Source organism: Carcharhinus amblyrhynchos, chromosome 14, assembly GCF_965287045.1.
Source record: "Carcharhinus amblyrhynchos chromosome 14, sCarAmb.v2.hapA, whole genome shotgun sequence".
Lineage (NCBI taxonomy): Eukaryota > Metazoa > Chordata > Chondrichthyes > Carcharhiniformes > Carcharhinidae > Carcharhinus > Carcharhinus amblyrhynchos.
This window is the reverse complement of record NC_137337.1, coordinates 3,538,780-3,566,778: the sequence shown is the minus strand read 5'-3', so window position 1 is coordinate 3,566,778 and position 27,999 is coordinate 3,538,780. Positions and strand designations below refer to the sequence as shown.

General features: G+C 43.3%; 1 protein-coding gene across 3 annotated transcripts in view; it reads right to left on the bottom strand.

Annotated features, from left to right (window-relative positions):
* Positions 1–506: 506 nt before the first annotated feature.
* The window catches only part of jag2b (jagged canonical Notch ligand 2b), a 182,872-nt gene continuing 155,379 nt past the window's right edge, over positions 507–27,999 (bottom strand). For all 3 annotated transcript variants that reach the window (XM_080202173.1, XM_080202174.1, XM_080202175.1), the window contains 14 exons: positions 26,737–26,887; positions 22,471–22,635; positions 21,865–21,978; positions 20,415–20,528; positions 19,707–19,820; positions 18,621–18,737; positions 17,969–17,996; positions 16,883–16,968; positions 13,259–13,372; positions 11,120–11,235; positions 8,578–8,826; positions 5,706–5,837; positions 3,449–3,605; positions 507–2,275 (listed from right to left, as the gene is read on the bottom strand). In XM_080202173.1, the coding sequence (XP_080058299.1) occupies positions 1,821–2,275; positions 3,449–3,605; positions 5,706–5,837; positions 8,578–8,826; positions 11,120–11,235; positions 13,259–13,372; positions 16,883–16,968; positions 17,969–17,996; positions 18,621–18,737; positions 19,707–19,820; positions 20,415–20,528; positions 21,865–21,978; positions 22,471–22,635; positions 26,737–26,887 (2,112 nt within the window). In that variant the 3' untranslated portion in view covers positions 507–1,820. The remainder of the gene's footprint in view (positions 2,276–3,448; positions 3,606–5,705; positions 5,838–8,577; positions 8,827–11,119; positions 11,236–13,258; positions 13,373–16,882; positions 16,969–17,968; positions 17,997–18,620; positions 18,738–19,706; positions 19,821–20,414; positions 20,529–21,864; positions 21,979–22,470; positions 22,636–26,736; positions 26,888–27,999) is intronic.

The following is a 27,999-nucleotide window of genomic DNA, read 5'->3' as shown; positions in this document are numbered from 1 at the left end:
CCACCCCACTCTTGTCTGCAGAAACCAGCCTAGGGGGCACAACGCCAGCAGGTGGAGATGGCAGCGTACAGGCAATGGACTGGGTTGTAGAAGCATAAATCAAAAGCATGCCAAACCTATTTACAGTCTGGGGTTTTGTTTCAGTTTGGGTTTTTCCCCCTCATCAGCTTAACATGTAAAAAGAGGTCAACATTTTCTGATCTTTAGCCAGATGTGAAGTTAAAGATTTCAAATGGAATAGTAAGAGATGTGTCTCTGTGCCCGCATGTGACAGAAATGCCAAAATTCCTTTTTAATATAAAAAAGGAATGGCATCCAAACAAAAATATCTGAATTAATATCTGTCTTAAGTTATTCAATCAAATATACACATCGATTCCGCAATTATATACATATATACAAAAGCTTTGATCATACACTTACATTTGTTTATTTTATTATAGGACAGTAAGGAAGGTACATAGTTCATCTTGTAATATATATATAATATATAAAAAAAATCAAAATCAGCAGGACAGTCTTTGACAGTTGCTATAGCAATTCATGCTCCAGGCACTTGCCATTCCAATACTGTAATCACACCCAGGTTCCAGTGAATTAAGAGCAAGGTTACTTTGGGTGATGAAGTTGGCTGCCCTTTGCAGGATCTTCACTGTGATGGGCGCCACTGTACCCATCTAACATTCACCGTACTTTGAGTTAACTCGCCACATGAAGCATTCTTTGAGGTGTTCGAGATGTGTTAAAGCGCTATATAAATGCATGCCCTTTCAAAGGTCAGACGGCAGCAAGGCACTTCAGTTCTGTGGCATATTTTTGGAGGAGAAATGGTTGATTCCAACCCCTTCCCTCCCAGCCTCCTCCCCATTATCATTTTTGCTGAATGCAACTTGATCAAGGCCATTTATCAACCTCCCCACCCCAACCTCTGTCTACAATGATAGGAGTCCTGGGAATCATTTTCCTTTGTCAACCACCCCTGCAGGATGGCAACTGCCAAGTGGCAATGAGCTCTCAGACCTATTGTAAAGCACCTTCTCTTCGTCACCCCATCAATATCACTTTGCTATTTCCACTTCCCAAAATTTGGCAAGCCAGCAATTTCCCAAACTGCAGGTGAAGGCCTGAAGAACAGCACATTCATCATGGTCCACAGGCTTAATCGAGAGAGAGAGAGAGGGAGAAGGCAAAGGGATAAGCCATGGGCACACTGATATATTCTATAACTTCACCCCACCTCCCCACAAAACTGAAACTAGTCCAACAGCAGGAACCTGTGCGATACACACACACACAGACAGCAAACTGTTTCTGGGGATAGGGGTCAAATGAAGGATGACTGAAAACAACAGGTCAAGGTTCAATTGTATGCTGGAACCTCCTACCAAGGCAAAGAAAATTACGCTAAGCTATGACAAAAAAAGCCATGACAAAACCTATGTAAACAATTTGTTTTGTGCTAAACGGGAGGACACCGCTCAAGTAATCTTGGTTCCTCCTTCTCTGTTGCTAAGGGATGCAAAAGGTGCTGCCCCCTCCAATTAACATTTAAGAGGAGAAGAAACATAATATAGCAACTGGCAAAGAGATCTTGACACTGAACAAGTCACAAATAATTTATACAAGATTTAAAGAGACAATTGGTAAATAAGGCTTTATACACACACCAAAAGAAAGAGACACTTATTCACCATGAAGACTTCAACAGATGGTTTCAGTCTCAATGGGGCAAGGAGGCAACGAGGAATTTATCTTTATTTCCCCTCTCCCTTTCTCTCTCTCTCAAAAAAAACTGTAGGCACAAAACAAACTCCATATGTTCATACAGAAAGATCCTTACCTCCTTCATGGTTTGACGCATTCACATTTTTCAGGCAACAGTTGTCCCTTTTGCCTGTCCGATGCGGCTGTTTGACTGGAGTTAATTGCGACAATTTCATGTCGCCTTTCGCTGGCAAGAATGTAATTGTACATCTTTGAGAAGGGCACTTGTCCACACCCAACTCCTCTTCCACCTCCTCGCCCGCCATTAGAGTCCGGCTGCAAGGGGTCATTAAATTTTTGCATTCATACTGAATGTCTTTGTTGCTGCAGGGTTTATCAATGGGATTCCTGATGGGTTTCAGAGGCTCCCACTGATTGTTCACTGTGTCATCCATGGGCGGCCGGCTTCTCTCCCGCTCTTTTCTCCGCTTCCGTGTCCACCACACGCAGATGATGATGCAGACCAGCCAGACCACACCAAACGCCACACTTAGCACTGGAACCAGGTACGCTGTGTAAAGCGGCATAAAGAGTGAAGATGAAATAGTAATGCAAAAACAAAACTTACATTAAACCTTTTCATAAAAAGAAATTGCTTCTGTTTTTCTGGCAAACACTATCTCAGGCTGTCCCGCAATGTTTTACAGCCTGATTGTACTTTTGAAATGTTCTAACAGAGAACATACACTTTTTTTTGGCACAGTAGCGTTCCCACAAACAGTAAGATGATAAATGACCAAATCATCTTTATTGTGATGTTAGCTGAAAGATATTTGGGAGAACTTCTAGAATCAGAGGATAAACAGGACCTCAAGTTTAACGTTTCATTGTAAAGGCAGCACGTCTAACAATGCAGCACCATCTCCTCAGTGCTGCACCAGAAGTGCCAGCCTGGATTGTGTGTTCAATAACGTATTCAATAAACAGAAAGAATTGTAATTGCATTTATCAATCCTAGATTAAAGTGCAGCACATGGTAGATGCTGAACAGGCAAGCTGCCTCCTAAACTCCAACCCATTATCCAAGGGGTTAGCCTTCAGATAGGATGTCAATCTGCCAATTCTGGTGAATGTTAAAATTGCTATGGTGCTTCCAGAGAACAAGGAGTTCTCTAACTTCTTTGCGTTTTGACAAAAGATCGCTGACTTGAATGCCGCCTGCTAGGCAAATATTTTCAGCATTTTCTGTTTTTATTTTGGAGTTCCTTCAGTGCCCTTGGTCACATTCCTCTTTATCCAGCACTAAACCCTGCCCCTCCCCGACATCCCCATATAAAACAGATCACTATTTTCATTGTTTTCTTCTTCATAAGATGACTTTGCTTGCTTCTGGAGAGTGGTTGCCATAATTTGACCACACAACAATCAATTTACTTAAGTGACATTAATAGAGAGATAACCATTGACCAGGATACCAATCTTTACATCTACTCAAGAGGACAGACAGGGTGCAGTTTAATGAATTCAAGAACCAGCAACTCCAATAGTTCTGCCTCCACTCCCTTCAGAACTCCACTAGCTGCATCAGTTAGATTAGGTGATCTGAGAACCCCAGAACCTTATGACTCAAAAGAATTTGAGCCATGAGTAATGACAGGACCCGGCTTCAGTCAACCAACATGTAGCCAGACAGAATGTTATACAAAGGGCAGGTCTTACCAGTAAAAGGAACGGTCAGTATTACCTGGTTGGGAAGGAGGAACATATGCTGTCTCTATTTTCACCTCCATCACAGCGAGCATCATGGTGCTGTTCTGTCGTTTGGTCACATTGTCAACGATTTTTGTAACAGCCTCCCTTATAAGGATCCCATCCCGGTCCTCGTCAGGCTGGGTAAATGACTGGGGAAGCAGATCAGAAGAGATGAAACTCAAAAACAAAGTGCTGGAAAAACTGCACAGATGTTGCTAGATCTACTGAGAGTTAAGATCTCAAAAGGCAGCATGATCTCTTCAAAACTATGCAAGTCTTATTCAGGAGATTTCATAGACAGCAAAGCCCAACCAGCCCACAAACAACAGACCTGGTTCACGATCAGGGATATTACTTCACACAGGCATACAGTCAAATCCGTTCCCCTAACCCCTATTTTCCAAAAACAATCTCCAGACAATTACTGGGAGCAGAAATAGGTAACTCCTGGTCTAAGTCAAAGGCTCCCTGCTGAGATCAGTCAACTGGATAAACTGGGAACTGTCAATTGGAAGATCAATCTTTACCTCCTCCTCAAGTCCTCAGCAGATATACATATCTAAAGGAGTTAGGAGCACAGGTCATTCAGCACCTCCTGCCTGTTCTATTATTTAATTGAAGTGTGGATGATCAGTAATGATTGCATGTTACGAGTAGGATTTTTCTCCGTGGCATATTTTGCAGCAGCGGGAGGCAGCAATCTGTTCACTGGCGGCAGCACCATAAGATCCCACCGTTGTCAATGAGGTTTTCCGGTGAATGCACCTCTCGCTGCCAGGAAACCCCTGGCAGAGGTGTGCCATTGGCAGGACCACAATATTCTGCCAGCATGAAAGGCAGCTAGATTTCAGCAAATATAAATAAGGCTGGAAAAATCAAGTGCTATATGTTTCTTGCATCCTACTAACAAAACTAGCACATCCCATCAGAATCTAAACTAAACAAGCACTAATTAGGTTTAAGCTCACTATGATCTAATTCTGAGGAAGTGACAAAGAGGATCGATGAGGGTAGTGCAGTGGATGTTGTGTACCTGGACTTCAGAAAGGCATTTGACAAGGTCCCACGTGGCGGACTGGTCAAAAAAGTAAAGCACACGGGATACAGGATAATGTGGCAAATTAGATTCAACATTGGCTTAATAATAGGAGACAAAAAGGAATGGTCAATGGCTGCCTTTATGAATGGAAAGCTGTTTCAAGTGATGTTGGGATCTCTGCTGTTTGTTTCATATATTAAATGATTTGGACTTGAACGTGGGAGCACAATTGGGAAATTTGCAGATGGCACTAAAATTAGCCACGTAGGGGATACCTGATATCCAGGATGACATGGATGGGTTGGTGGAGTGGGCAGGAAAGTGGCAAATGGAGTACAACGCTTGATAAACGTGATGCATTTAGGGTGGTCAAACAGTACATGGGAATACACAATAAACAGGAATATACTGAGGGGGGCAGATGGAGTGAGAGTTATTCGTGTGCAAGTGCACAGATCCCTGAAAGTAGCAGTACAGATAGATAAGGTTGTAAAGAAGGCAAATGGAATGCTCTCCTTCAGTGACGTAGGTATAGAATACAAAAGTATGGATATAATGACAAAGCTATATAAGACATTACATAATGGTGAGGCCATTATAGGAGTACTGTGTGCAGTTCTGGTCACCACATTACAGGAAGAATGTAATCACTTTAGAAAGAGTGCAGAGAAGATTTACTAGAATGTTGTCAGGGCTGGGGAATTGTAGCTATGAGGACAGATTGGATTGGGGTTGTTTTCCTTGCAACAGAGAAGGCAGAGGAGTCACATGATTGAGGTATACCAAAATTTGAGGGTAGCGATAAAGTAGACAGGAGGAATCTGTTTCCCTTGATAGAATTCAAAAACCCGAGGTCATAGATTCAAGTTAAGTGACAGAGAAAGATTAGAGGGGATGTGAGGGAAAACAGAGGGTGGTGGTTGTCTGGAATCCGCTGCCCGAGTTGTTGGTGAACGCAGAGACCCTAAACTCTTAAAAAAAAAAGTACCTGGATGTATAACTGAAGTTCTGTATGCTGCTATGGGCTCTGTGCGGCAAACTGGGATTAGAATGGATGCCTTTGAGTCAGCATGGACAAGAGGGGCTGAATGGCCCCTTCTGCGCTGTGTCTATTGTTCAAGCAAAGCTTACAATCCCATTTGGTCAAGTGCAAGGCTGGTTGTGACAAAATGATGAGGATGCCAAAACACAAAGCAAAGCTGTTACTCACGATGGCTACTTCCACTGCATTGTCAGTGCTGTTAGCCAGGTCGCACAACACAAACAGAGTCCGCTCCTTAGAGAGACTCCGCAGCACTGGTAGATACCTCAGTTCTGAGCAAATGTATTCCACAGTAATGCCCTGGGGAGAAGAATCGGAAGAGATGTGAAACTCTGCAAACTCACATTCAGAACAAATTGTGTCTAATCCACAATTATGGAGATTCTTTTACACATTTACTCAAGACCAGGTGGCCGACGACACTGATGCTTTGCCACACTGTACTATACAATAATGGATTGCGATATATATATTCACCACAAACATTTCCAAAACTCAAACTGAATTGGGAAGGGGTAAAACCTCCAGTGCTACAACATAGGAACAGCCATCTAGAGTTTTCTAACATCATTCCATTAATATCTGACTGGCACCTCAACCCCATTTCCTCTTGACACCCCAACAATCTCAGTTCGAAAGCTCCCAGATTTCTCTATTTCCATTCTGCAGTCTGAAGTGGAAGTGCCAACAGTTAAATTGGGTGTTCCAAGAACCAACTTGGATGGCATTGCACAACCTCATTTTATGCAAGATTGGGATGGTTGGCAAAGGAAATTTCCATTACATCTTGGCATGAACAAAGAACAAAGAAAATTACAGCACAGGAACAAACCCTTCGGCCCTCCAAGCCTGCATTAACCATGCTGCCTGACTTAACTAAAACCCCTACCCTTCCAAGGACCATATCCCTCTATTCTCATCTCATTCATGTACTTGTCAAAATGCCCCTTAGAAGTCACTACCATATCCACTTCCACTACCTCCCCCGGCAACGAGTTCCAGACACCTACCACCCTCTTTAAAAACAAAATCTGCCTCGTACATTTTTTTAAAATCTTGCTCCTCGCACTTTAAACTTATGCCCCCTAGTAATTGACTCTTGCACCCTGGGAAAAAGCTTTGACTGTCCACTGTCTGCGCCTCTCAATCTTGTAGACTTCTATCAGGTCTCCCTATAACCTCTGTCGCTCCAGATAAATCTTTTCTGTACCCTCTCCAAAGCCTCCACATCCTTCTGGTAGTGTGGTGACCAGAATTGAATGCCATATTCCAAGCACGGTCTAACTGAGGTTCTATAAAGCAATATGACTTGCCAATTTTTAAACTCAATACCCCGGCCAATGAAGGCAAGCATGACATATGTCTCCTTGACTACCTTCTCCACTTGCATTGCCACTTTCAGTGACCTGTGTATCTGTACTCCTAGATCTCTTTGCCTATCAATATTCTGAAGAATTCTGTCATTTACTGTATATTTTCTATCTGTATTAGGCTTTCCAAAATGCATTTATCCAGATTAAACTCCATTTGCCATCTATCCGCCCAAGTCTCCAACTGATCTATATCCTGCTGTATCCTCTGATGGTCCTCATTGCTATCAGCAAATCCACCAACCTTTGTGTCGTTTGCAAACTTACTAATCAATCCAGTTACATTTTCCTCCGAATCATTTACATATATTAAACAAAGGTCCCAGCACTGATCCCTGAGGGACACCACTTGTCACAGCCCTCCATTCAGAAACATACTTTTCCACTGCTACCCTGTCGTCTTTGACCGAGCCAGTTTTGTATCCACCTTGCCAGCTCACTTCTGATCCCATGCTACTTCACCTTCTGCACCAGTCTGCCATGAGGGACCTTGTCAAAGACCTTACTGAAGTCCACGTAGATTACATCCACAGCCCTACCCTCAATCATCTTCGTCACTTCCTCGAAAAACTTGATCAAGTTTGTGAGACACTACCTCCCCTTCACAAAACCATCTTGCCTTTCACTAATACACCCACTTATTCCCAAGTGGGAATAAATCCTGTCTTGAAGAATCCTCTCCAGTAATTTTCCTACCACTGATGTAAGGCTCACCGGCCTGTAGTTACCTGGATTATTCTTGCTAACCTTCTTAAAGAAACAACATTGGCTATTCTCCAATCCTCTGGGACCTCCCCTGCAGCCAGTGAGGATACAAAGATATCTCTCAAGGCCACAGCAATTTCTTCCCTTGCCTCTCTCAGTACATCCTTGGAGACTTGTCTACCTTAATGTTTTTCGAGAACCCTAATATCTCCTCTGCTTTGATCTCAACATGGCTCAAAAAATCAACACATCCTTTCTCAGCCTCATCATCCACCAAGTCCTTCTCTTTGGTGAATACTGACGCAAAGTATTCATTTAATACCTCGCCCATTTCCTCTGGCTCCATGCATAGATTCCCTCCCTTGTCCTTGAGTGGGCCAACTCACTCTATGTATAAAAAGCCTTGGGATTTTCCTTAAACCTGCTGGCCACTGCTTTTTCATGACCCCTTTTAGCCCTTCTTACTCCTTGCTTAAATTTCTATTTTCCTTGTATTCCACACTTGCTTGGTGTGTTCCCAGCCTCCTAGCTTTGACAAATGCTTCCTTTTTCTCTTTGACTAGGCTGACAATATCTCTCATTACCCAAAGTTCCCAAAACTTGCCATATTTATCCTTCATCCTTACAGGAATGTGCCAGTCCTGAATCCCTATCAAATTACACTTGAAAGTCTCCCACATGTCAGATGTTGATTTGCTCTCACATCTGCCCCCAATCTACATTCTTCAGTTCCTGCCTAATATTGTCATATTTAGCCTTCCACCAATTTAGCACCTTAACTTGAGGACTACACTTATCTTTATCCATCAGTACCTTAAAGCTTATTGAATTGTGTTCACCTTTCTGAACTGCTCCCCTACTGAAACATTCAGTGGGTGAATATAGATCCCAAAAATCAACTCCCAAGAAATACATCCAACTTAACTTGGCTCTGGAATTCCATGCACTTGCACAGTCTGCCTTACCTTTGGAATCTTTTCTTTGTTGAAGATGAGTGTGATCTTTGCACAGTTGTTGTCCAGTTGACCTATGTTAGGCTGGCATTTGGAGTTAACAGGCAGAACCTCTAAGGCATTACACTGCCCCCAGTCAGTACAAGGAGGGGAGAAACACTTGAGCCATGGGCTGACCTGGCACTGCTGGGCCTCTGGACACACAAAGTTTTCATGGCCAGGCTTTTCGTGCAACAAACAAGACTTCTGGCCACACCATACCTATTGGAATAAACAAGCACCTTGTATCAGCGCACCAGATTCATAAAAGTAGCCAATGATTAGTCACTGTTAAACTCCCTATTTTCATAGGTGAGCAGATCAACACCATCAAGTTGTTGACTACAGGATGGTACAGTGAATGAAGGACTTTCTCTGTCATGCATAAAAATGCAACAGCAGGTTCCCACAAACAGCAAACATTATGGTAATGTTGGGTGACAGTTAGAAACCGGGAAGAAATAACCCGCTCTTCAAAGAATCTTTCAGGATCGATGACACTAACCCAAACGCCATAATCTATCTTCTGGCAGTATTCTCTCTGCATGCGACTGACATTTTGTACTCAAGCCACTGGAATGGGACTTGAACCCACGACTTTCAGACTTAAAGCTAGCCAGTGAATCTGGAAAACCTGTTTTAGTGTTAACCATGTAACTGGATTTGTTGCACTTCCTTCAGTCCTTCTCCACACCTGGTGAGTAACTAACAGCAGATATTATGCAAGAAAGGAGGATAATATTATTGAGATATGAAATGTTTTTTCAGAGACAGATATGGTGTGATCAATGACACACAGGAGTCATTATCTAAAAAAAATGTAAAATTGTAGTGTTTTTAAATCAGATTCCCCCAAAGTAGACAAATCTGGTCTTGTAGAAACAAGCCTTTACTTTCAAAGGCTTGTTTACTAGCTAGCAGCAGTGACAAAGAAGAAAACAAAAAAGCAATAGGACAAAGCCTGAACGGAGGCTGGTTCGACAGTAATCTCTTCCACCAGTTGGGTCATTTGGAAACCAGGTGTACTGAAAGCAGAGCCCCAGTAGTTCTCATAAGGCATAGAACTTGAATTTATATAATAGCACCTTTAACATAGTGCAACATCGCAGTCAAACCAAATTAGATAAAGGAGCAATATAGGGGGAGTAAAGAATCTCGGCTCAGCTCTGACCAACACGCTCAGGGAAAACTTCATCTACACTGGTAAAAGAGGACAGCTTACTCCACTTCCATACACAATGGATGATAATGTGGTGAATTAAAAGAGAGCATGCAACCTTCACAACATCAGCATTTAAAAATATATTGGCAACAGGGGGACAGAATTTCACAAGAAAATGACAAGTCTTTTACAAAGACATCAGCAACACCCAATCTGTGATTTCCAACACTTCAGCTATTTCAGCTGATGACCACTTGCTGGCGAGACATTGCATAGTTAACGGAGAAAAAAGTCACAAGAGAGGTGCAAGAAAAATAGATCCTGATCAAAATTAGCGAGTGGGACCAATATCTTAGCCAGCTTAAGAGAGGAAGATGAAGTGCTTTAGGATTGGATCTCCAGAGAATGGGGCCAATCCAGCTGACAGCCAAAGGCAGAAAGGTTGTGTAAAAGGCAGCATGTTGTAGAGATGCCAGCATTGGGTTGGGATAAGCACAGTAAGAAGTCCCACAACACCAGGTTAAAATCCAACAGGTTTATTTGGCAGCACAAGCTTTTGGAGTGCTACTCCTTTATCAGGTGAGGACTTGTGTTCACAAACAGGGCATGTACAGATACAAACTCAATTTACAAGATAATGATTGGAATGTATGTTTTTACAGGTAATCAATGCACATTGTCTGTACCTTTAAGATTTGATTACCTGTAAAGACCACATCCCAATCATTATCTTGTAAATTGAGTTTGTATCTATATATGCCCTGCTTGTGAACACAAGTCCTCACCTGATGAAGGAGCAGCACTCCAAAAGCTTGTGCTGCCAAATAAACCTGTTGGACTTTAACCTGGTGTTGTGAAACTTCTTACAAGAGGCAGCAGTCAGAGGAACAATAAGCCACAGGGGTGAGCTGAGGGGAGTTATAGGGTTAGAAATGGTTATATGGCCAGGAGAAAATGAGAATTTCAATTGCAGATGTTGAGTACATAACCAATGTGGATCATGGTGATGATGCGTATGACTTGATACTGGCTGTGGTATGTCCTGTAGCGTTTGGATAAAGTGAGGTTAATGGAAATCTGAAGTCTGCAGGTGACAATATTAAGGAAGGATGGCTGCCAGCTATAGTCAGAGTGAAGTCAGACAATATCACAGGCCTGGAGGGAGATGGTCTTTATGACAGAGGGAGTAAGGGAGTCAAAAGGTCAGCTAAAGGTCACACAGGGTGGTGATACCTAAGACAGGGTGGGCCAATGAGTGAAAACCAGCTAGCAGTTATATTTTGATTTCTGATGAACCACAAAATGAATTTAAGAAGAAATGCCTCTCATTCAAGGGACTGCAGTCTGCCATACCTTGGTGCAGTTTATATTGCCATTCAGGCACTGACAGGTGTTGCACTCCTGCTCCCACCGAATACCATGTGGATGGTATTGTCCAGACATAAAACACGACTTCCCAAAGCCAATCACTGCAAGGAACAAGTCAAAGAATTAGGTATTTGTCATTGAGGTAAGGGAGGCCACAAGAACATTTTCTTTCCTCAGGCCACACAGGAAGGTTTCATCTGTGATGGTGGCAGAAATCTCAACATAAATGAGAAGGTCATACCTACAATTCATCTAAAATTGGGGAACACTCCCAAGACAGGGTTAGATACGGAGTAAAACCCAGTGTTTGATGGGTTTGTCCCCATCAAACACTCCCAAGACAGGTACAGCACGGGGTTAGATACAGAGTAAAGCTCCCTCTACACTGTCCCCATCAAACACTCCCAAGACAGGTACAGCACGGGGTTAGATACAGAGTAAAGCTCCCTCTACACTGTCCCCATCAAACACTCCCAAGACAGGTACAGCACGGGGTTAGATACAGAGTAAAGCTCCCTCTACACTGTCCCCATCAAACACTCCCAAGACAGGTACAGCACGGGGTTAGATACAGAGTAAAGCTCCCTCTACACTGTCCCCATCAAACACTCCCAGGACAGGTACAGCACGGGGTTAGATACAGAGTAAAGCTCCCTCTACACTGTCCCCATCAAACACTCATAGGACAGGTACAGACAATAAGTTGAACTGACACCATTACCTAGTCTTCCATGTCAATTCATATCAAATCTGAGTTATGCAAATAAAGAGTTTTCCTTCTGCTCCCTCTATATACGGATTGAAGGTACTTGTGTAGGATGTATTTTTCTACACATTCTTGCCAGAGTCAAGCCTCAGAAGAACCAATTGTATTTGAGAAAAACAGCGACAGATTGTGAACTCATTGACATGAATCAAGCTGGATTATTCAGTTTTCCTTGTAGTGAGGCAAAGAATCAGCAAGCTGGACAGCCAATGTGACACAAGAACACAGCAATTAGCAGGGTTAGACCATCTGGTCCCTCACATTTATTCCACAATTCAACTCCATGAGGGCTGAATTTGCCACAGCTCAATTTCCCTGCCAGATTTCTTCATACCTTGATTCCAGAGACCAAATATTTATCTATTTAGGGCAGCACGGTGACAGAGTGGGTACCATTGCAGCCTTTCAGTGCCAGGGACCCGGGTAAAATTCCGGCTTTGAGTGACAGTGCAAACTCGACACATTCTCCCCATGCCTGCGTGGGATTCCTCCAGGTGCTTCAGTCTCCTCCCACAGTCCAAAGACGTGTAGGTTGGGTGGAATAGCAAGAAAAATGCATGGGGCTATGGAGATACGGCCTGAATGGAATGCTTTGTTGGAGAATCTGTGCAGACTCAATGGGCCAAATGGCCTCCTTCTGCACTATAGGGATTCCATGATGATGATCCCAGTTTTAATAATATTCAACAATTTAGGAAAAGCTGGACAATGGCACTCATCGGGGGAGCACGGCAGGGGATGGTGATACCCACTTGGAATGCAGCAAGGAGCAGTGGCCAGAGGAAACATGAAGGAGGGAAAAAAGATCTGCACAGAGTTATGATCTGGAATGATCTGTTTTAAAGGTGGTGGAATAATATCCAACAGTAAGCTTCAATAAGGAATTGAGTAAGTAATTACTAAAGATTACTGAGTTTTCGCTAAGAGTAGGATTAATTAGACAGTTCCTTCAAAGAGTAACAATGGACCGAAACACCTTTCCTGTGCTGCTTAATGCCACAATTCCATGATTAAGTGAAGATGGGAGAGGTGTCTTATACCCAGGCATCAAGATGCCAAAGGACAATTTGAACAGCTCATGGACAAAACAATGCAACTAAGCCAAGAGAGCCTGACCATCGTGTCTTCAGTCCACCATCTCCTCACCAATCCCCACATCTTCCAAGCCCCTGTATTCTTCCCTTGACTGACTGTTGCTGGGATACAGCCCTACAGTGCAAGGAGCAGTCCCCCTGCTTCCTTCAAGAAAGCAACCACTTACTCGAGAAAAAAAAGTCAGAATGGAAACCCATTACACTTCCTGCAGGCCACGTGTACTCAAGTCAGACAGGGAATTATCATTTTCTGAAAGCACAAACCTTCTTGGCATCTGTAGCCTGCTCTTCCAGGGGGGCAGATGCACCTGTATCCATTAATCTCATCCACACAAGTGGCTCCATAAGCACAAGGGGATGACTGGCATTCATCGATGTCTTTGAGAAAGAGAATAAAAGTACACATTAACAAAGAAATGAGGGACACTAAAAATGCTGATGAGACCACGTGTTTCCTGCTCTGCCTAATTGCAAAAAGCCAGCCCTGGCCTCTTCAGTCTCATCATTAGTTCCACAGTAAACAATCGAGTTAAAGCAGCCATTGAGAGGCAGCTCTGTAAGAGGCTTTTTATTTCCAATGCTTCATTCAGAGCCCTGTGTTCACAGCGCTCGCAGCTGTGCTTCCAGCCTCTGTCAGTAGCTAACACACAGGATGCAAGTTCCCATTCCCTCCTCTCACAGATCGAGAGAGTGTGAAGAAAGCATTGTGGTTTAAGGGGAAAATAGTTTCTAAAACACAAGAACGTAGATGAAAACAAATGCAAAAGAACCTTCCCAAATATTTAAGGTTACTCAAATGCAGTATTTAGTTCCTTCTAAAGCCCCCCAATAGCCGTCTCTACCTGGTATTTATCTTAACGTTTATTAAATTTGACGAATTTAATTATACTTTTTCCTCATATCAGTTTAGTCCAGTGGTTCCTGACAGCCTTCCACTGGTATTTTGAATGGATCTCACGTAACATACTTCACTCTATCTCCTTTGCATGTCTTTGTTATCTCTCAAAGTGAATACAAACTGCCTTTCTCTACCTCCATATCACCCCCAGCTCTGTCCCTAACTCAATCTGCTGCTGAAACCTTCAGCCATTTCTGTTGTCACCAGATTTGATTATCACTGGAGTTATTACACATGGTGCCTATTCCCAAACATGTACTGACTGGATTGAACATACTCTGTCATTATAAGTAAAGATCAGAGGCAGGGAATTTTGCAGCGAGCAACTCACTTTCAACTCCCCAGGGCATTCCTACCAACTACAAGGCACAAGTCAAGACTGTGGTGAAATACTCTCTTCTCGCCTGGATAAATACAAGTCCAACACAAAAAAAACTTCACAATCCAGGGCAAAGCAGCCTCTTTGATTGCATCCCATCCACCACCTTCAACATTCACTCCCACTGTCAGTGCTCAGTGGCAGCCATGTACATTATCTACGCAACACTGCAGAAACTCACAAAGACTCCTTCGACGACACCTTCCAAACCCGCAACCTCAACCATCTACAAATACAAGGAAACATCAATTGTATTTCTCCGAGTCACTCACCATCCTGACTTGGAAACATATTGCCATTCCTTCACTCCTGCTGGGTCAAATTCCTGGAACACTCTCCCTAACAGCATTGTGGGTTTATCTCAACCACATGGACAGTGATGGTTCAAGGCAGCAGCTCACCACAACCTTCAAGGGTAATTAACAACGGGTAACAAATGCTGGCTGAGCCGGCAACACCCACATCATATGGACACATAAGTAATGTCCTCTTCACCCATCAACGCATCATGTTGATGCCAGCTCTTTCAAACAGCCATCCAATTAGCCCGGTCACTGACCCACACTGATTCCGAGCATTCATTCATCTGCTTTTCCAACATAGTTCTTCGTCTTTTCCTTCCCCATCTCTGATCACCACTAATTCTGACCTCTTGCACATCCACATTATGCAAAGCTGTACCTTTAGCTGTCTGTAGTATGTACCGCTCTCTGTATCCCTTTGGTACCTCTTATAATGATGACTTTTTTTTGTTGATTCCTGGAACATTGGCATTGTTGTCCAGGCCAGCATTTGTCGCCCATTCCCAAGTTCCTTCGAGAAGGTCACGGCAGGTTGTTGTTTTGTCCATGTGTTGTAGGAATCCACAATGCTGTAAGGGAGCAAGTTCCAGGATTTTGATCCAGCCATAGTGATAAACGACGTATTTCCAAGTTAGGATGGTTGTGACTTGGAGGGGAACTGGGAGTTAGTGGTGTTCCCATGCATCTGCTGCCCTTGTCCTTTTAGGTAGTAGCAGTCGCAGGTTTGGACGATGCCTAGGAGCCTTGGTGAGTTCCTGTATTTCATCTGGTAGATGCTGTAAACGGTTGCCACTGTGAAGGATGTGAATGCTGAAGGTGGCAGATGGAGTGCAAATCAAACAGTGTGCTTCAACCTGGATCTGTCCTAATATTTCTTTAGATGGCACAGTACTATTCCCGTGAAACACTCAGGGACACTTTACTATGTTGGAAGTGCTACATAAATGCAAGTTGTCATTGTTGTTAAATATCTAATCTCATTTTCCTCAGCTTGCCTCCTTCACTTGGCACTGTGAATTTTCTCAATGGTATATCCAATGTAGATGCATTCAGAAGCATGCGTGTCGGCTGCATGGCAGATCTACTGCTCACATTCCTCGCTACAATATTTGCTTCCTGCACGCTCAGACCTCAATTCTTGGCCTGGTTGGTGTTAGCTGATCTCAACTGGGACTGGAATAGCATGGCGGGTGGGGGTTGGAGCTGGGGTAACCAATTGGCTTCAGTACACTTCAGTCTGACTGATGTGTGGTGCTGCCTGTCAACATACTCTCAATGTAAAGAATAGCCAATTTGGCAAGATTCCAAAATATCCCTATATCCACCAGCCTCACTCGGTTCAGTGAATAACATTTTTGCTTCCGAATCCAAAGGTTATGAGTCCAAACCCACTCCAGAAACAGGAGCACAGAATCCAGGCTGACACTCCAAGTTCAGTACTGAGGGAATACTGAATTGCCAGTGGCGCTGTCTTTCGGATGAGATGTTAACTGAGACCCTGTCTGCACACCCCCCACCAATAGATGTCAAAGATCCTGCACTATTATTTGAAGACAAGGAATACAGTGTCTTGGCCAACATACACACCTCAGCCAGTAAAACAGACTCACTGCTCATCACATTGCTGTATGCAAATCGACAGACATGCTTCTATATTACAACAGTGACTGCACCTCAATAATTACTTTGAACGCTTTGGGACATCAAGGTCATGAAAAGTGCAAGAGAAATGCAGATTATTTTTATTGAAAGGGTTACATGATCTGGAGTCTGCTACCAAAAGGGAGCTAAGATAAAAGGTGGCCTTACCAGTTCTCAGCAACCAAAATAATAATTCAAACCAATCAGGTTTTTGTCACATCAGCTGCACAATATTTACATAGCAACTTTAATTTAATAAAACATCTCAAGGCATTTCATAAAGATGCTACCAAATAAAATTTGACACCAAGTCATGAGGACATAGTTGAAGCGTTAAAGATATTTTAGTCAATTCTGAAGTGAACTGAAAGAAAAATTCTATTTTGATGAAAAAGATTCTTAGAGTTACTTTGAGACAATAAGTGGATCCTGTGATTGAGGAAAGAGTTATCAGTGAAGGGGACAAATGCTCCAATTCTTCCAGAGGTAGCAAGGGGCTTTTCACTTTGAATGAATAATTCAATCAGCTGGTGTTGCATTATAGGAGGTACAACTAGCCTCCTCGCAGCTGAATGTACTGAGAGGTCAGAGGCAGACTGGAACAAAAGGGGTGTTGGGTCATAATGGCACAACCCCTGAACTCTCTGCTCTGCATGTTAGGTACTTACTGATTCGGCAGTCTGGTCCGGCAAAACCTGGAGCGCATTCACATCGAAACCAATTCACACCGTCGACGCAGATGCCTCCATTGTAGCTGCAAAGACATAAAGCACACCCACCCACCCCCAACCACTTGCTTGTTAGAAAGTGATCTCAAGTTACTGTCAACACAAGCACAGCTGAGAAGCGAGGACACACGAGAGAAAAACTCAACTTCTGCCTCAACATCACCAGCTATTCAAATGCAAATTTCAATTGTCATTAACAGAAGGCATTTCCAGCACTGGGCTGACAATGGGAGAATGGAAGGTTCCAGCACCCCTGCTATTACATTTTCAGCCTACCATCTACAAAGAATTTCCAATACTACTATCCTTCCAACTCTCCACACGCCCACCCCCCATCCATCCCACCCGACACCTTATGATTTGTGCCATAGATAGCGTAGCCCACTCATCATCAGGGCCCTGCTTTTCCATGCTTGCTTCATGGGACTCAGTTGGGAGTGGGTTTGCCACTTGGCTCAGTACAAGAGAGATTGAGATTTGCAACAAATCTGTTACAAAGCCGATTAAACACTGCATATTTATTTTTAATGTAATTAGACTACAACAATCCCCCCCTCCTGTTATCCATTGGAGCAGCTGGGTTACACTGACCGCGCTTCCATTCTTTCTCATTACTGATGGGCAGACAGGTCTAAAAAGCGCACAGTGCATGTGTGTTAGATTGGGGGGGGGGGGGGGGGGGGGGGAGATATTTTGATAAAAGGCCAGGTTCCAAACAATTATCTCCCCTTTTTTTCCCCTTTCAAGTAAGCGAGAAGCTGTGATCTGGAATTCACTGCCTAAGGGCGGTGGAAGCAGATTCCATAGCAACTTGCAAAAAGGAAATGGATAAGTGCAACTAACAGAATCTTTCCAAAGGGTCAATATCAGTACAACGAGTCAAACGACTGCCTTCTATACTGAAAGATTATTTGATGCTGGCATGCTAAGACGAGGTGTCCCAGAAGCGGATCATGCAGAGTACTTATTTAAAATTGGCTGCAGCACCTTGACAATAACAGTAATACTGGGACAAGTGTCACTTACCACGGGTGAGGATTGCAGTCATTCTTGTCTGTGGAAGAAAACAGAAGGAATATTGAACTACTTAAAAAAAAACCTGCTTTATCCAAGTGGGCTGTGATGACCAGAAGCTCCGAGGGTGGGGGACATCCCTTACCCCTCCACCTCCCCCCCTCCCCCTCCCAGTCCTTGTTACCATTAAAATAAGGTAAATGGTGACTTTTGATTTATTTTTCCAACGTTTTAAATTGTATACATTTCCTTGTCTTCAGGGGGGTGTAAAAGGCCCCACAAAGTCCAAGCTATTCATCAAGCCTCAGTGCTCCCTTGAAGGTAGGGTCAAGGAACTTCTTGGTCGCACAATACCTGTGCCTTGTTGAGCACTTGGGAGAAATCGACTTGGCCAATGGGCCATAAATGTAGCATTGTGGAAGTCCTACACTGTCAGATCCTTTGGACAAGCTGTTAAACTGATACTCCTCTTGGATTAGACATCATTGCAAAACAGAGCTGGGGAGTTCTCCCTCATGACCAGAAAAACATCCATTCCTCAAATCAGGACCTCCAAAGTCACTGGGTTTTTGTGTTTACAACAATCTGCTCTGAATAAACTGGCTTAAGTTAGGCATAGGCAAGAGTAGAACACCTAGCAGAGTCAAGGATGACAGAAACTTACTCTGTGTGCAACTTGGACCTTCCCACCCTTCCTTGCATACGCAAGTGAAGGTATCGCCACTACCGACGCACGTCCCTCCATTCTGACAAGGGCTGGGAATGCAACTGCTGTTCTTAGCTGAAACAAGACATTTTACACATTAAAATTACTTTTTTTTTAAACCAGGAGACAATTCAACTGTTGAAGATGTGAGGGAAGGGAAAAATTCCCAACCCACATCTGGCAAGACTAGTGACTGTATCAGTAACCACGTGACTGCTACAGCAAGATGTTGTGATGAGAATTCTTGCAAAATCACAAGAGCGCTCAAAAGGAATATATTTCTAATCTTGCTAGTACATAGATTTCTGCTACCCCTGCCCCTCCCACTCCATATACTAGATACTTTAACCAATATCCAAACAGCTTGGCCAGAGGAATTTTCCCAAAAATCAGGATTTTTCTGAGCAACTCGAGGCTCAAGTGGAAATTTACACAATCCTAATAAGGATTTACTTTTCTACAAATAATAAAGGCCACCCATACCATCTGCCACCCCCCGCCCCCACCCCACCAAAATTTACACTATGTCAACTTGTGGTCACAGATTGATTCTCCTTCTCATTGGATAGCAGTTGGAAATGGATTCAGGTCCCCCCACCAAATACCCTGACCTCCATCCAAAAGAGAAAATGCTGGAAAATCTCAGCAGGTCTGGCTGCATCCGTAAGGAGAGAAAAGAGCTGATGTTGAGTTAAGATGACCCTTTGTCAAAGCTCAAAACGTCAGCTCTTTTTTCTCCTTGCTGACCTCAGTTTGACTCGGACAGTCACACCTCATGGCTTGAAAGGGTTGCAGCTTCAAGTCCCATTCAAGACCTCAAATCATGCATTCTACACTGACAATAACAGGGATTGTTGCAATGCTGAAGGAGCCTTCCCTCCAGTGAAAATCAATGTCTTCACTTCGACTGAAGGATATTAGAAGATTCAATGCCATAATTTGGAAGAGGGGCAGGGAGTCAAAGAGGCTACTTTCAAATGCTTCTGTATAAAAAGGGAGAGTTTGGAGGAAGGGGAGGCAGAGACAGAAGGACAACAAACTTACCCAGATTACAGGTGCTCCCTCCCCATTCTGGAGCACACGCACATCGAAAGGCATCTCCCACATCGTGACATGTGCCACCGTTACTACAGGTGTTTTCATCGCACTGATTCTCTCCTACAGAAGAAAAATTGATTGGTTAAACACATCAAGGGAAGGTGGTCTTTAGGCGCAAAAGTGGAGTTGATGCTGAGGACCAGTCGTCATCATTTAAAATGGCAATGAAGTCTTGAAAGGCCAAATGGCCTGCCCATGCTGTTGCTAATGGTGGTTGAACAACTTGCAGCTGTATACTACCTCTAATGTATGAAAAAGTCTCAGGACATTTCACAAAAATGAGGTGCTGCACGGACAGATGACCAAAAGCTTGATCAAAATAGGTTTAAACAAAGATCTTAAAGAGGGAGGGAAGAATCGGGAAGAGTTCCTAAGATAATGATCCAGACAGCTCATGGTACCCGCCACCAATGGGGATTAAGATTGGGGGTGATTACAAGAGCCAGAATTTTCAGAGCTCAGAGATCTGAAAGCTGGAAGGCTAGAAAAAGTTTAAAATAGGGAGAATCAAAGCCATAGAGAGATGCGAAAGGATGAGAATTTTAAGTGTGTTTGTGGAGCTAGTCGGTGGGTTAATTTAACAAGGAATCGCAAAGGAAATGGGTAAATGGATTTGTCTAGAGGCAGCATGTGGTGGAGTCGCTGACCACTTACTGGAATGACAGGTTTTTCCTTTCCAGTTATTCCTGCACTCACAGTGGAAATCATTCAGTCCATCCACACATCGGCCTCCATTGAGACAGGGGTTGGGGCTGCAGTCATTGAAGTCTACAAAACAGAAAACCACAGAGTTCAAGACAGACAATGAGTTCTATTTAATAAAAAGAGTTGTTTTCAAACAGACAGACTAAATATGTGAAGAATAAAGTGAAAAATTCAAATTCGCTCCATCCTTCCACTGGTAGCAGAATGTGGAAATACAGACATGCTAAAAGAGAAGTTAGATGAATGGATAGCAAATACAATTCAACGCGAATGAAATCATTTCCACAGCAGCTTCAGAGCCTGAGGGCATGAGAAAACATTTTACATGGGAGTTTATTCGTTAGAAGTGGGACTGAAACCACAACATTCAAGCAATGGTACATAGTACAAAATAACATCTTAAAACTATCGGTAGACAGAATTTTTTTTAAATCTCCATTCTTTCAGCTCATGGGTTTTTCGGAGATGGGGCCACTGTTGTGATGTAAGAAACACAGCTGTACATAAACTGGCTGTGAGAGCCCACAAACAAATAGCCAGATAATCTGTTTCTCTGATATTGATTTGAGGTATAAACATTGACCCAGATGCCCAGGAGAACATCCCAGCTCATCTCTGAATAGTGGAGAGATGGCAGACAGCATTGTTTTAATGTCTCAATCAAAGAACTGGAATGCTGTGCATCTAGTCCGTCAATGATCTTCTAGCGTTTCTCAAGAGTCCAGTCTGGAGTGCGCTATTCCCATGCAACGTAAGTGCAGAATTTCAGTGAATGTGCTTCAGTTACAAGGACACATGACGGATTGTACAAACCATTCTGCCTCCGTACAATTTCAACTCAATTATTGGTTAGGGTGAAAAATAAAATTATACAAGGACAGATGACTATATCAATTGCTCTCTCTCTTTCGGGGATTAAGACTAGTACAAGACATTCCAACATCTGCCCATTCTATTTCCACTTTTTATTGTGAATGTGTTACACTCAATGTTGCTTGGACCCCCATTAGAAAAGGAATTGGAGGAGAATCCATATCCCACCTCCCCCTCTAGTTCCTCTGATGATTAAGCTTTGGACTCTTCTGCTAACCAAGTAACCACGTTCCCATTAGATGGGAGGAAGGCCTTCATGAGTTTTTAACTCAAGACTCCTGCTCCATAAATCAATCCAGGATTTAGACACCCCCTGACTCAGATCCTAGGTAACCAGGAAGTAGCCAAGTCACTGTGCATTGGTGCATTCCTGGCATGAACAGAGGATGAGGCAGTATCCGAACTACAGTTTCTTTATTTAATAGACATATATAATATTGGGAAGATACACACAAAGTTAACAATTAACTGTACACATCACAAAGGAATCTCACACACATCAACACCATGATTGTTCATTACTCACCAATTTCACACAGTACCCCTTCCCACCCATCAGGGCAAATACAGCGGAAGGAATCTATTCCATCGATGCACGTGCCTCCATTTTTACATCGATTCAACGTGCAGTCATTAATATCTGGAGAAAAATGAACTGAAGTTAATGCAGAAACTAACTGGGAAAAATCAACTAACCCCTAACACCGACAAGTAGAACTCTCCCACTCCTCTTCAAAATAGTGGCTATAGAAACTCTTACATTCACTTGAGGAAAGACAAGGTATTTGGTTTAACATCTCAGCTTAAAAAACAAAACCTTCAGTGATGCTGCATTCTCTCTGCATTACTGGGAGTATCAGCCTAGATTATAGCTCAAATCACGGTTAAGAGTGGGGCTTGAATCCATGACCTTCTGACTCAGAGGTAAGAACAAACTAACCACAACCTTCCTGTTGATCTACATCAGAATATCCACAAGGTAGACAAGGGAACCTTTTCAGCTGGTGAACAGCCCAGAGATCCAGCATAACAATGCCATGTACTTTGCAATGTTGATAATTCCCAACACCACCACAACAGAACAGTTACACACCAAATATTATCCAGCAAATCTAGCAAAGTCTGCACTTACTTTCATGGCAGTACATGCCAGTGAACCCTCGATCACAGGCACAGGTGAAATTCCCAGCAGGCTGGCTGATGCACTTGCCGCGTGGGCCACAGACATTGGATGATATTAAGCGGACGCCATCCTGACTGGTGTTGCTAGAGATTGCCACAGTACAGCTGTCTATAACTGCAAAGACGGCACAAAAAAATTTTTTTTTTAAACCAACAAACAAATCTCACCGGGTTCATCACATTTATTTTAATCAGCCTCTATCTCCAATCCTCAAGCTCTCCCCATTTTTTGCCACATCTGGTTTGATTTATTGTCACGTATTAGTATACAGTAAGTAGTATGGTTTCTTGCTTGCTATACAAAGCATACCATTCAGAGGAGAGTGCAGAATAACTGTTAGTCATAGCTAGGGTGTAAAGAAAAATCAACTTGATATGACGGAGGTCCATTCAAAAGTCTGACAGCAGCAGGAAAGAAGCTGTTCTTGAGTCAGCTGGTGCATGACCTCAGACCTTTTCCCCCCCCCCGACAGAAGAAGGTGAAGAGAGAACGTCCAGAGTGCATGAGGTCCTTAATTATGCTGGCTGCTTTTCCGAGACAGCGGCAAGTGTAGACAGAGTCAATGGATGGGAGTCTGGTTTGCATGATGGATTGAGCTACATTCATGACCTTTTGTAGTTCCTTGTGGTCTTGGACAGAGCAGGAACCATACTAAGCTGTGATACAATCAAAAAGAATGCTTCCTATGGCACATTTATAAAGGTTGGAGGGAATCGCAGCAGATAAGTAGTATTTCCTTAGACTTCTCAAAGTAGAGGTGTTGGGAGGTTTTCTTAATTATAGTGTCAGCATGGAGGGACCACTATAGGTTGTTGATGATCTGGACATCTAAAAACTTGAAACTCTTGACCATATCTACTTCATCCCTGTTGATATAGACAGGGGCATGTTCTCCACTACTCTTCCTGAAGTCAATGACAATCCCTTTCGTTTTGTTGACATTGAAGGAGAAATTATTGTCGCCGCACCAGTTCACCAGATTCTCTCTCATTCCTGTACTCTGTCTCATCATTGTTTGAGATCTGACCCATTACAGTGATGTCGTCGGCAAACTTGAAAATCCAGTTGGAGGGGAATTTGGCCACATAGCCATAGGTATATAAGGAGTATAGTGGGGGGCTGAGGATACAGCCTTGTGGGGTATTGGTGTTCAGAATGATCATGGAGGAATGTTGAGGTGTTGTTGCCTATCCATACTGATTGTGGTCTGAGAGTTAGGAAGTTCAGGATCTAGTCACAGAGGGAGGTACTGAGACACAGGCAATGGAGTTTGGAGATGAGTTTTGTGGGAATAATGGTGTTGAAGGCTGAGCTGTTGTCAATAAATAGGAGTCTGATGTAGGTATCCTTGTTATCCAGGTGTTCCAGGATTGAGAGCAGGGCCAAGAAGATGGTGTCAGCTATGGACCTGTTGCAATGATAGGTGAACTGTGCTGGATCCAGGCAATCTGGGAGGCCGGAATTGATTCATGCCATGACTAACCATTCAAAGCACTTCATAATAATGGATGTCAGGGCCACTGGAGGATAGTCACTAAGACACTCTGCATGGCTTTTCTTTGGTACTGGGATGATGAACATCTTCTTGAAGCAGATAGGGATCTCAGATTTGTTGAGGGTGGTGAAGGTGTGTGAATATCCCTGCCAGGTGGTCCGTGCAGGATCTGAGCACTCATCTGGGCTAGTCACTTTCCACAGGTAGATCTTTGAGAAAGGTGCTCTGACATCTGCAGTGACAACTTCAGATAGAGATTTATCTGAGGCTTCCAGGGTGGAGGGTGTGCTCTCACTGACCTCTTGCTCAAAGTGGGCATAGAATGCACTGAGCTCATCAGGGAGGGGTACTTGGAGCCGGCAATTTTACATATCTGCATCTTGTAGCCTGTTATGTCTTGCAGACCTTGCCGGGGGAGGGGGAATGGAATGCATGGAAACACCACAAACAACACACCATCCTGACTTGGAAATACATCACTGTTCCTTCACTGTTGCTGGGTTAAGATCCTGGTACTCCTTCCTGTAACAGCACTGTTGGTGTAACTACACCACATGGACTGCAGCAGTTAGCAAGGATGCTCATCATCACCTTCAAAGGCAATTAAGGATGGACAATAAATGTTGGCCTAGCCAGCAACAGCCACATCCCACATGAATAAATAATTAGTTTCCCAGGGACATCACTATTTGTCTTATTCGAACTCACGCTCCTTTCATCCATCAATGAAAGGGGCATGGCTTTAAATTAAGGGGTGGTAGTTATAGGACGGATGTCAGGTGTAGGTTCTTTACCCAGAGGGTGGTGAGGGATTGGAATGCCCTGCCTGCTGCAGTTGTAAATGCGCCTAGTTTGGGGGCGTTTAAGAGATCCGTGGATAGGTTTATGGACGAGAAGGGATTGGTTTAGGTTAGTGGGTCATTGTTTTGTAACTGGTCGGCGCAACATCGTGGGCCGAAGGGCCTGTTCTGCGCTGTAATGTTCTATGTTCTATCATTCTTGTACTCAATGACCTACATTAGCTACAGGTAAGCAACACATTGATTGTAAAATCATCTTTTTTGTAAACCTCTCCTTGGCCTCCCCCCCCATCCTTCCTCTGCAAACTTTGCCAATTCTCAGATATCAGCGCTCTTGCGAATCACAGACTTAGCTTATTACACCATTGGTTGGTGTGCATTCAACTGCCTGCATCCCAAGTTCCTAAATTTTCACTCTAAACCTCTCTGCTTCTCGATCCCCTCTTCCTTTAGTCCCTTTTAAAGCCTACCACTGACTGTCCCTAGATTTTTTTGTCTCATTATACTCAGGTGTTGGGGCTACACTAAAGGTGCTATATAAACATCCAAGCTATTGTAGTAATAACACCCTTCACGGCCAAAGATTGTGCTCCTGGAGACAAATTCTCCTCCATCAGACTGCCGAGTCTTCAACATGCTCTAGCAAAGCTCTTCATCAGCCTGTGCATCCTGCTGCCTCAACAGCGAGTTCTCTATTTACAGTGTTGCTCTTTTGCAGTAATTTCCCAGGTCCTAGCTGCTAGGCAACATGGGGACCTGTGCACCAGCGAGGGCAGGTGTAGAGTCAGGCCTCCATGCTGTGGGCAGCTCCTCACCAGATACTTTGATGTACCATCTTACAAGCAGCACGAAGATGGGGTCTCCTTGACACCAAGAGCTCAGTCGATGGAGGCAGATGATCACTCAGCAGACACCTCCGTCAGAACCTGGTTAGCATGGAGCCGTGTATGGGATTGAAAGCTCACACCAAGGCTAGGATTAGTTCACTTTCAAACCTGCCAGCAATTGCAGCATTCACACCTCACGATGAACAAAATGTCATTGTGGAATGCAAGACAGGCTGCTTAATAGCTAGCCTTCTCTTGCACTTACAAAGTCACTTTGGCACAGAAAGCATTTTGAAACATCTGTATCTGTCAAGGGTGGATGTGTTAGTGACTAGAGGTTCTTTACCATTGATGAAACATTATGAAGTATAAGTGTGCCATCCTGCTGCCAACTACATGGTATTTAATAAAAGGAGACAACAGTCAGCACTTCAGGCAGCATTTGGGATTCAACCACAGCTTTTTTGGAGGATCAAGAGCAAAATCAGAGGCACCAAGGCACTGGAGGTCTCTGCTTCACAATAGTCAGGGATGAACAGAAAAGTGAGTACCATCTGGAATTTGCGGGACTCCACTTTTCCAGAGCCCCTGTATTCTAAGTCATCTCATGTTGACAAGGATACAGACATTTCTGTATAACTTTTCACAATCTTTGGACATGCCAAAGTGTTTTCACAACTAGTGAAATACTTTAAGTTAAAGTCACTGTTGCAATGCAAGAAATTCAGCAGCCAATTTGCACACAGCAAGCTCCCATAACAACATTATGAAAATGATCAAATAATCTGTTCTTGTAAGGCTCAAGGATAATTACTTGTCTAGGATCAAATGGAGAACTCCTTCACTCTTCTTCAAAATCCTACTGTGGTATCTTTTACATTCACCTGGGAAGGCAGATGGAGCCTCATTTGAAAGGCTGTAACTATGACAGTGTGGCAATTCCTAAATTCTGCACTGGAATGTTAGCTGATCACGTGCTCATGTCTCTGGAGTGGGGCTCAAACCGAAGACTTGATGGAGGCAAGAATGTTACCAAATAAGCCACAGCTGATTTAGATTTATCGACACAATTAACACAGTGGGTAATAGCTACCTCGGCAAGGAGTGGATTTACAGTGGTCCTTCAGAACTGAGCAGTTCTTCCCTTCGTAGTCCTCAGGGCATGCACAGAAGTAATCTTCGCCAAGGACGTAGCATTTGGCTTCATTCTGACAAGGGTTGGGATCGCAGTAATTGACTTTTTTCTGTGATGGAAAAATCAAATGTGCATCATTCAGATTCAGTAGAGCTGTAGCAGTGTGCAGAAGAACACACGTCACTCTCACATCCCCATATGCCTTGAATTGATCCAAACCATATTTCAAACCTTCAAATTTGTTGAGAATATAGTTGGCACCCTTCTGGAATCCTCTTCCATTAAAATCAAAAAGACCACACTGCAACTCCTCACAGCCCTGAAGTCAAGATTTGTTGCACCATTCTCTACTTTATTCCAACATTTCTAAACCATGGACTTCCTTCCTCTCTATAATTTAGACAGAGTAAAAGCGCTAGCTTACCATAAATATTATTCCCCAACTTCCCCATCTTTCTTTCAGTCTAGTACAAAAAACCTAAGCCCCCACAATGAGACATTAGATAGTGTATACAATAGGAGAGAAGCAGCATGGTTACAGCATTTAATCAGACCTCACCCCTTAAAAAAAGCAAGAACTCTTAAAATCACAAATAATTAAATTGTTTGGAAGCAGAGTGGGTGAGGTGAGGATGCAAGAAATTTGTATTCTTCTAATGCTACCAGAGTCCTGATTGAGTAGCTTAATTCCTAGCAGCTGTTTGAGAGGAGTTTATAGGAAAGAAAAAACCCTTGAAAGCCTTACTGATAAGTGGGATAATCACATATAAGATGATTTGCCACAGCAAGGCTAATTGGTATACTTAAAGATACTCAAAGCTGGCCATATCAATAAACTGTTTTTGATTAAACAAATTGGTCCATCTTGAAGTCACAAAACAAAAGTAGATAGGAAAAATATCTGGGGTGGCATCATCCTGTTCGCAGCAGAACAGGCATAGAATGATACAGCACAGGAGACCATTCAGCCCATCACTCCTGCCCTGGCTCTTTGGTTAAGTTTCTGTACCATAGCCCTGCAACTATTACCACCCCCCCCACCCCAGCATTTCAGTATTTCACAGAACCACAATTGTCACACAGTTGTGCACAAAAGGAGGCTATTCAGCTCATCACGTCAGCACCAGCTCTCAATGTACAATTCCCTTAGTGCCATTCTTTTACTTCTCCCCGTAACTCTAAATTCTGCACATTTCCTTCCTCATCAGGTAATAATCTAAT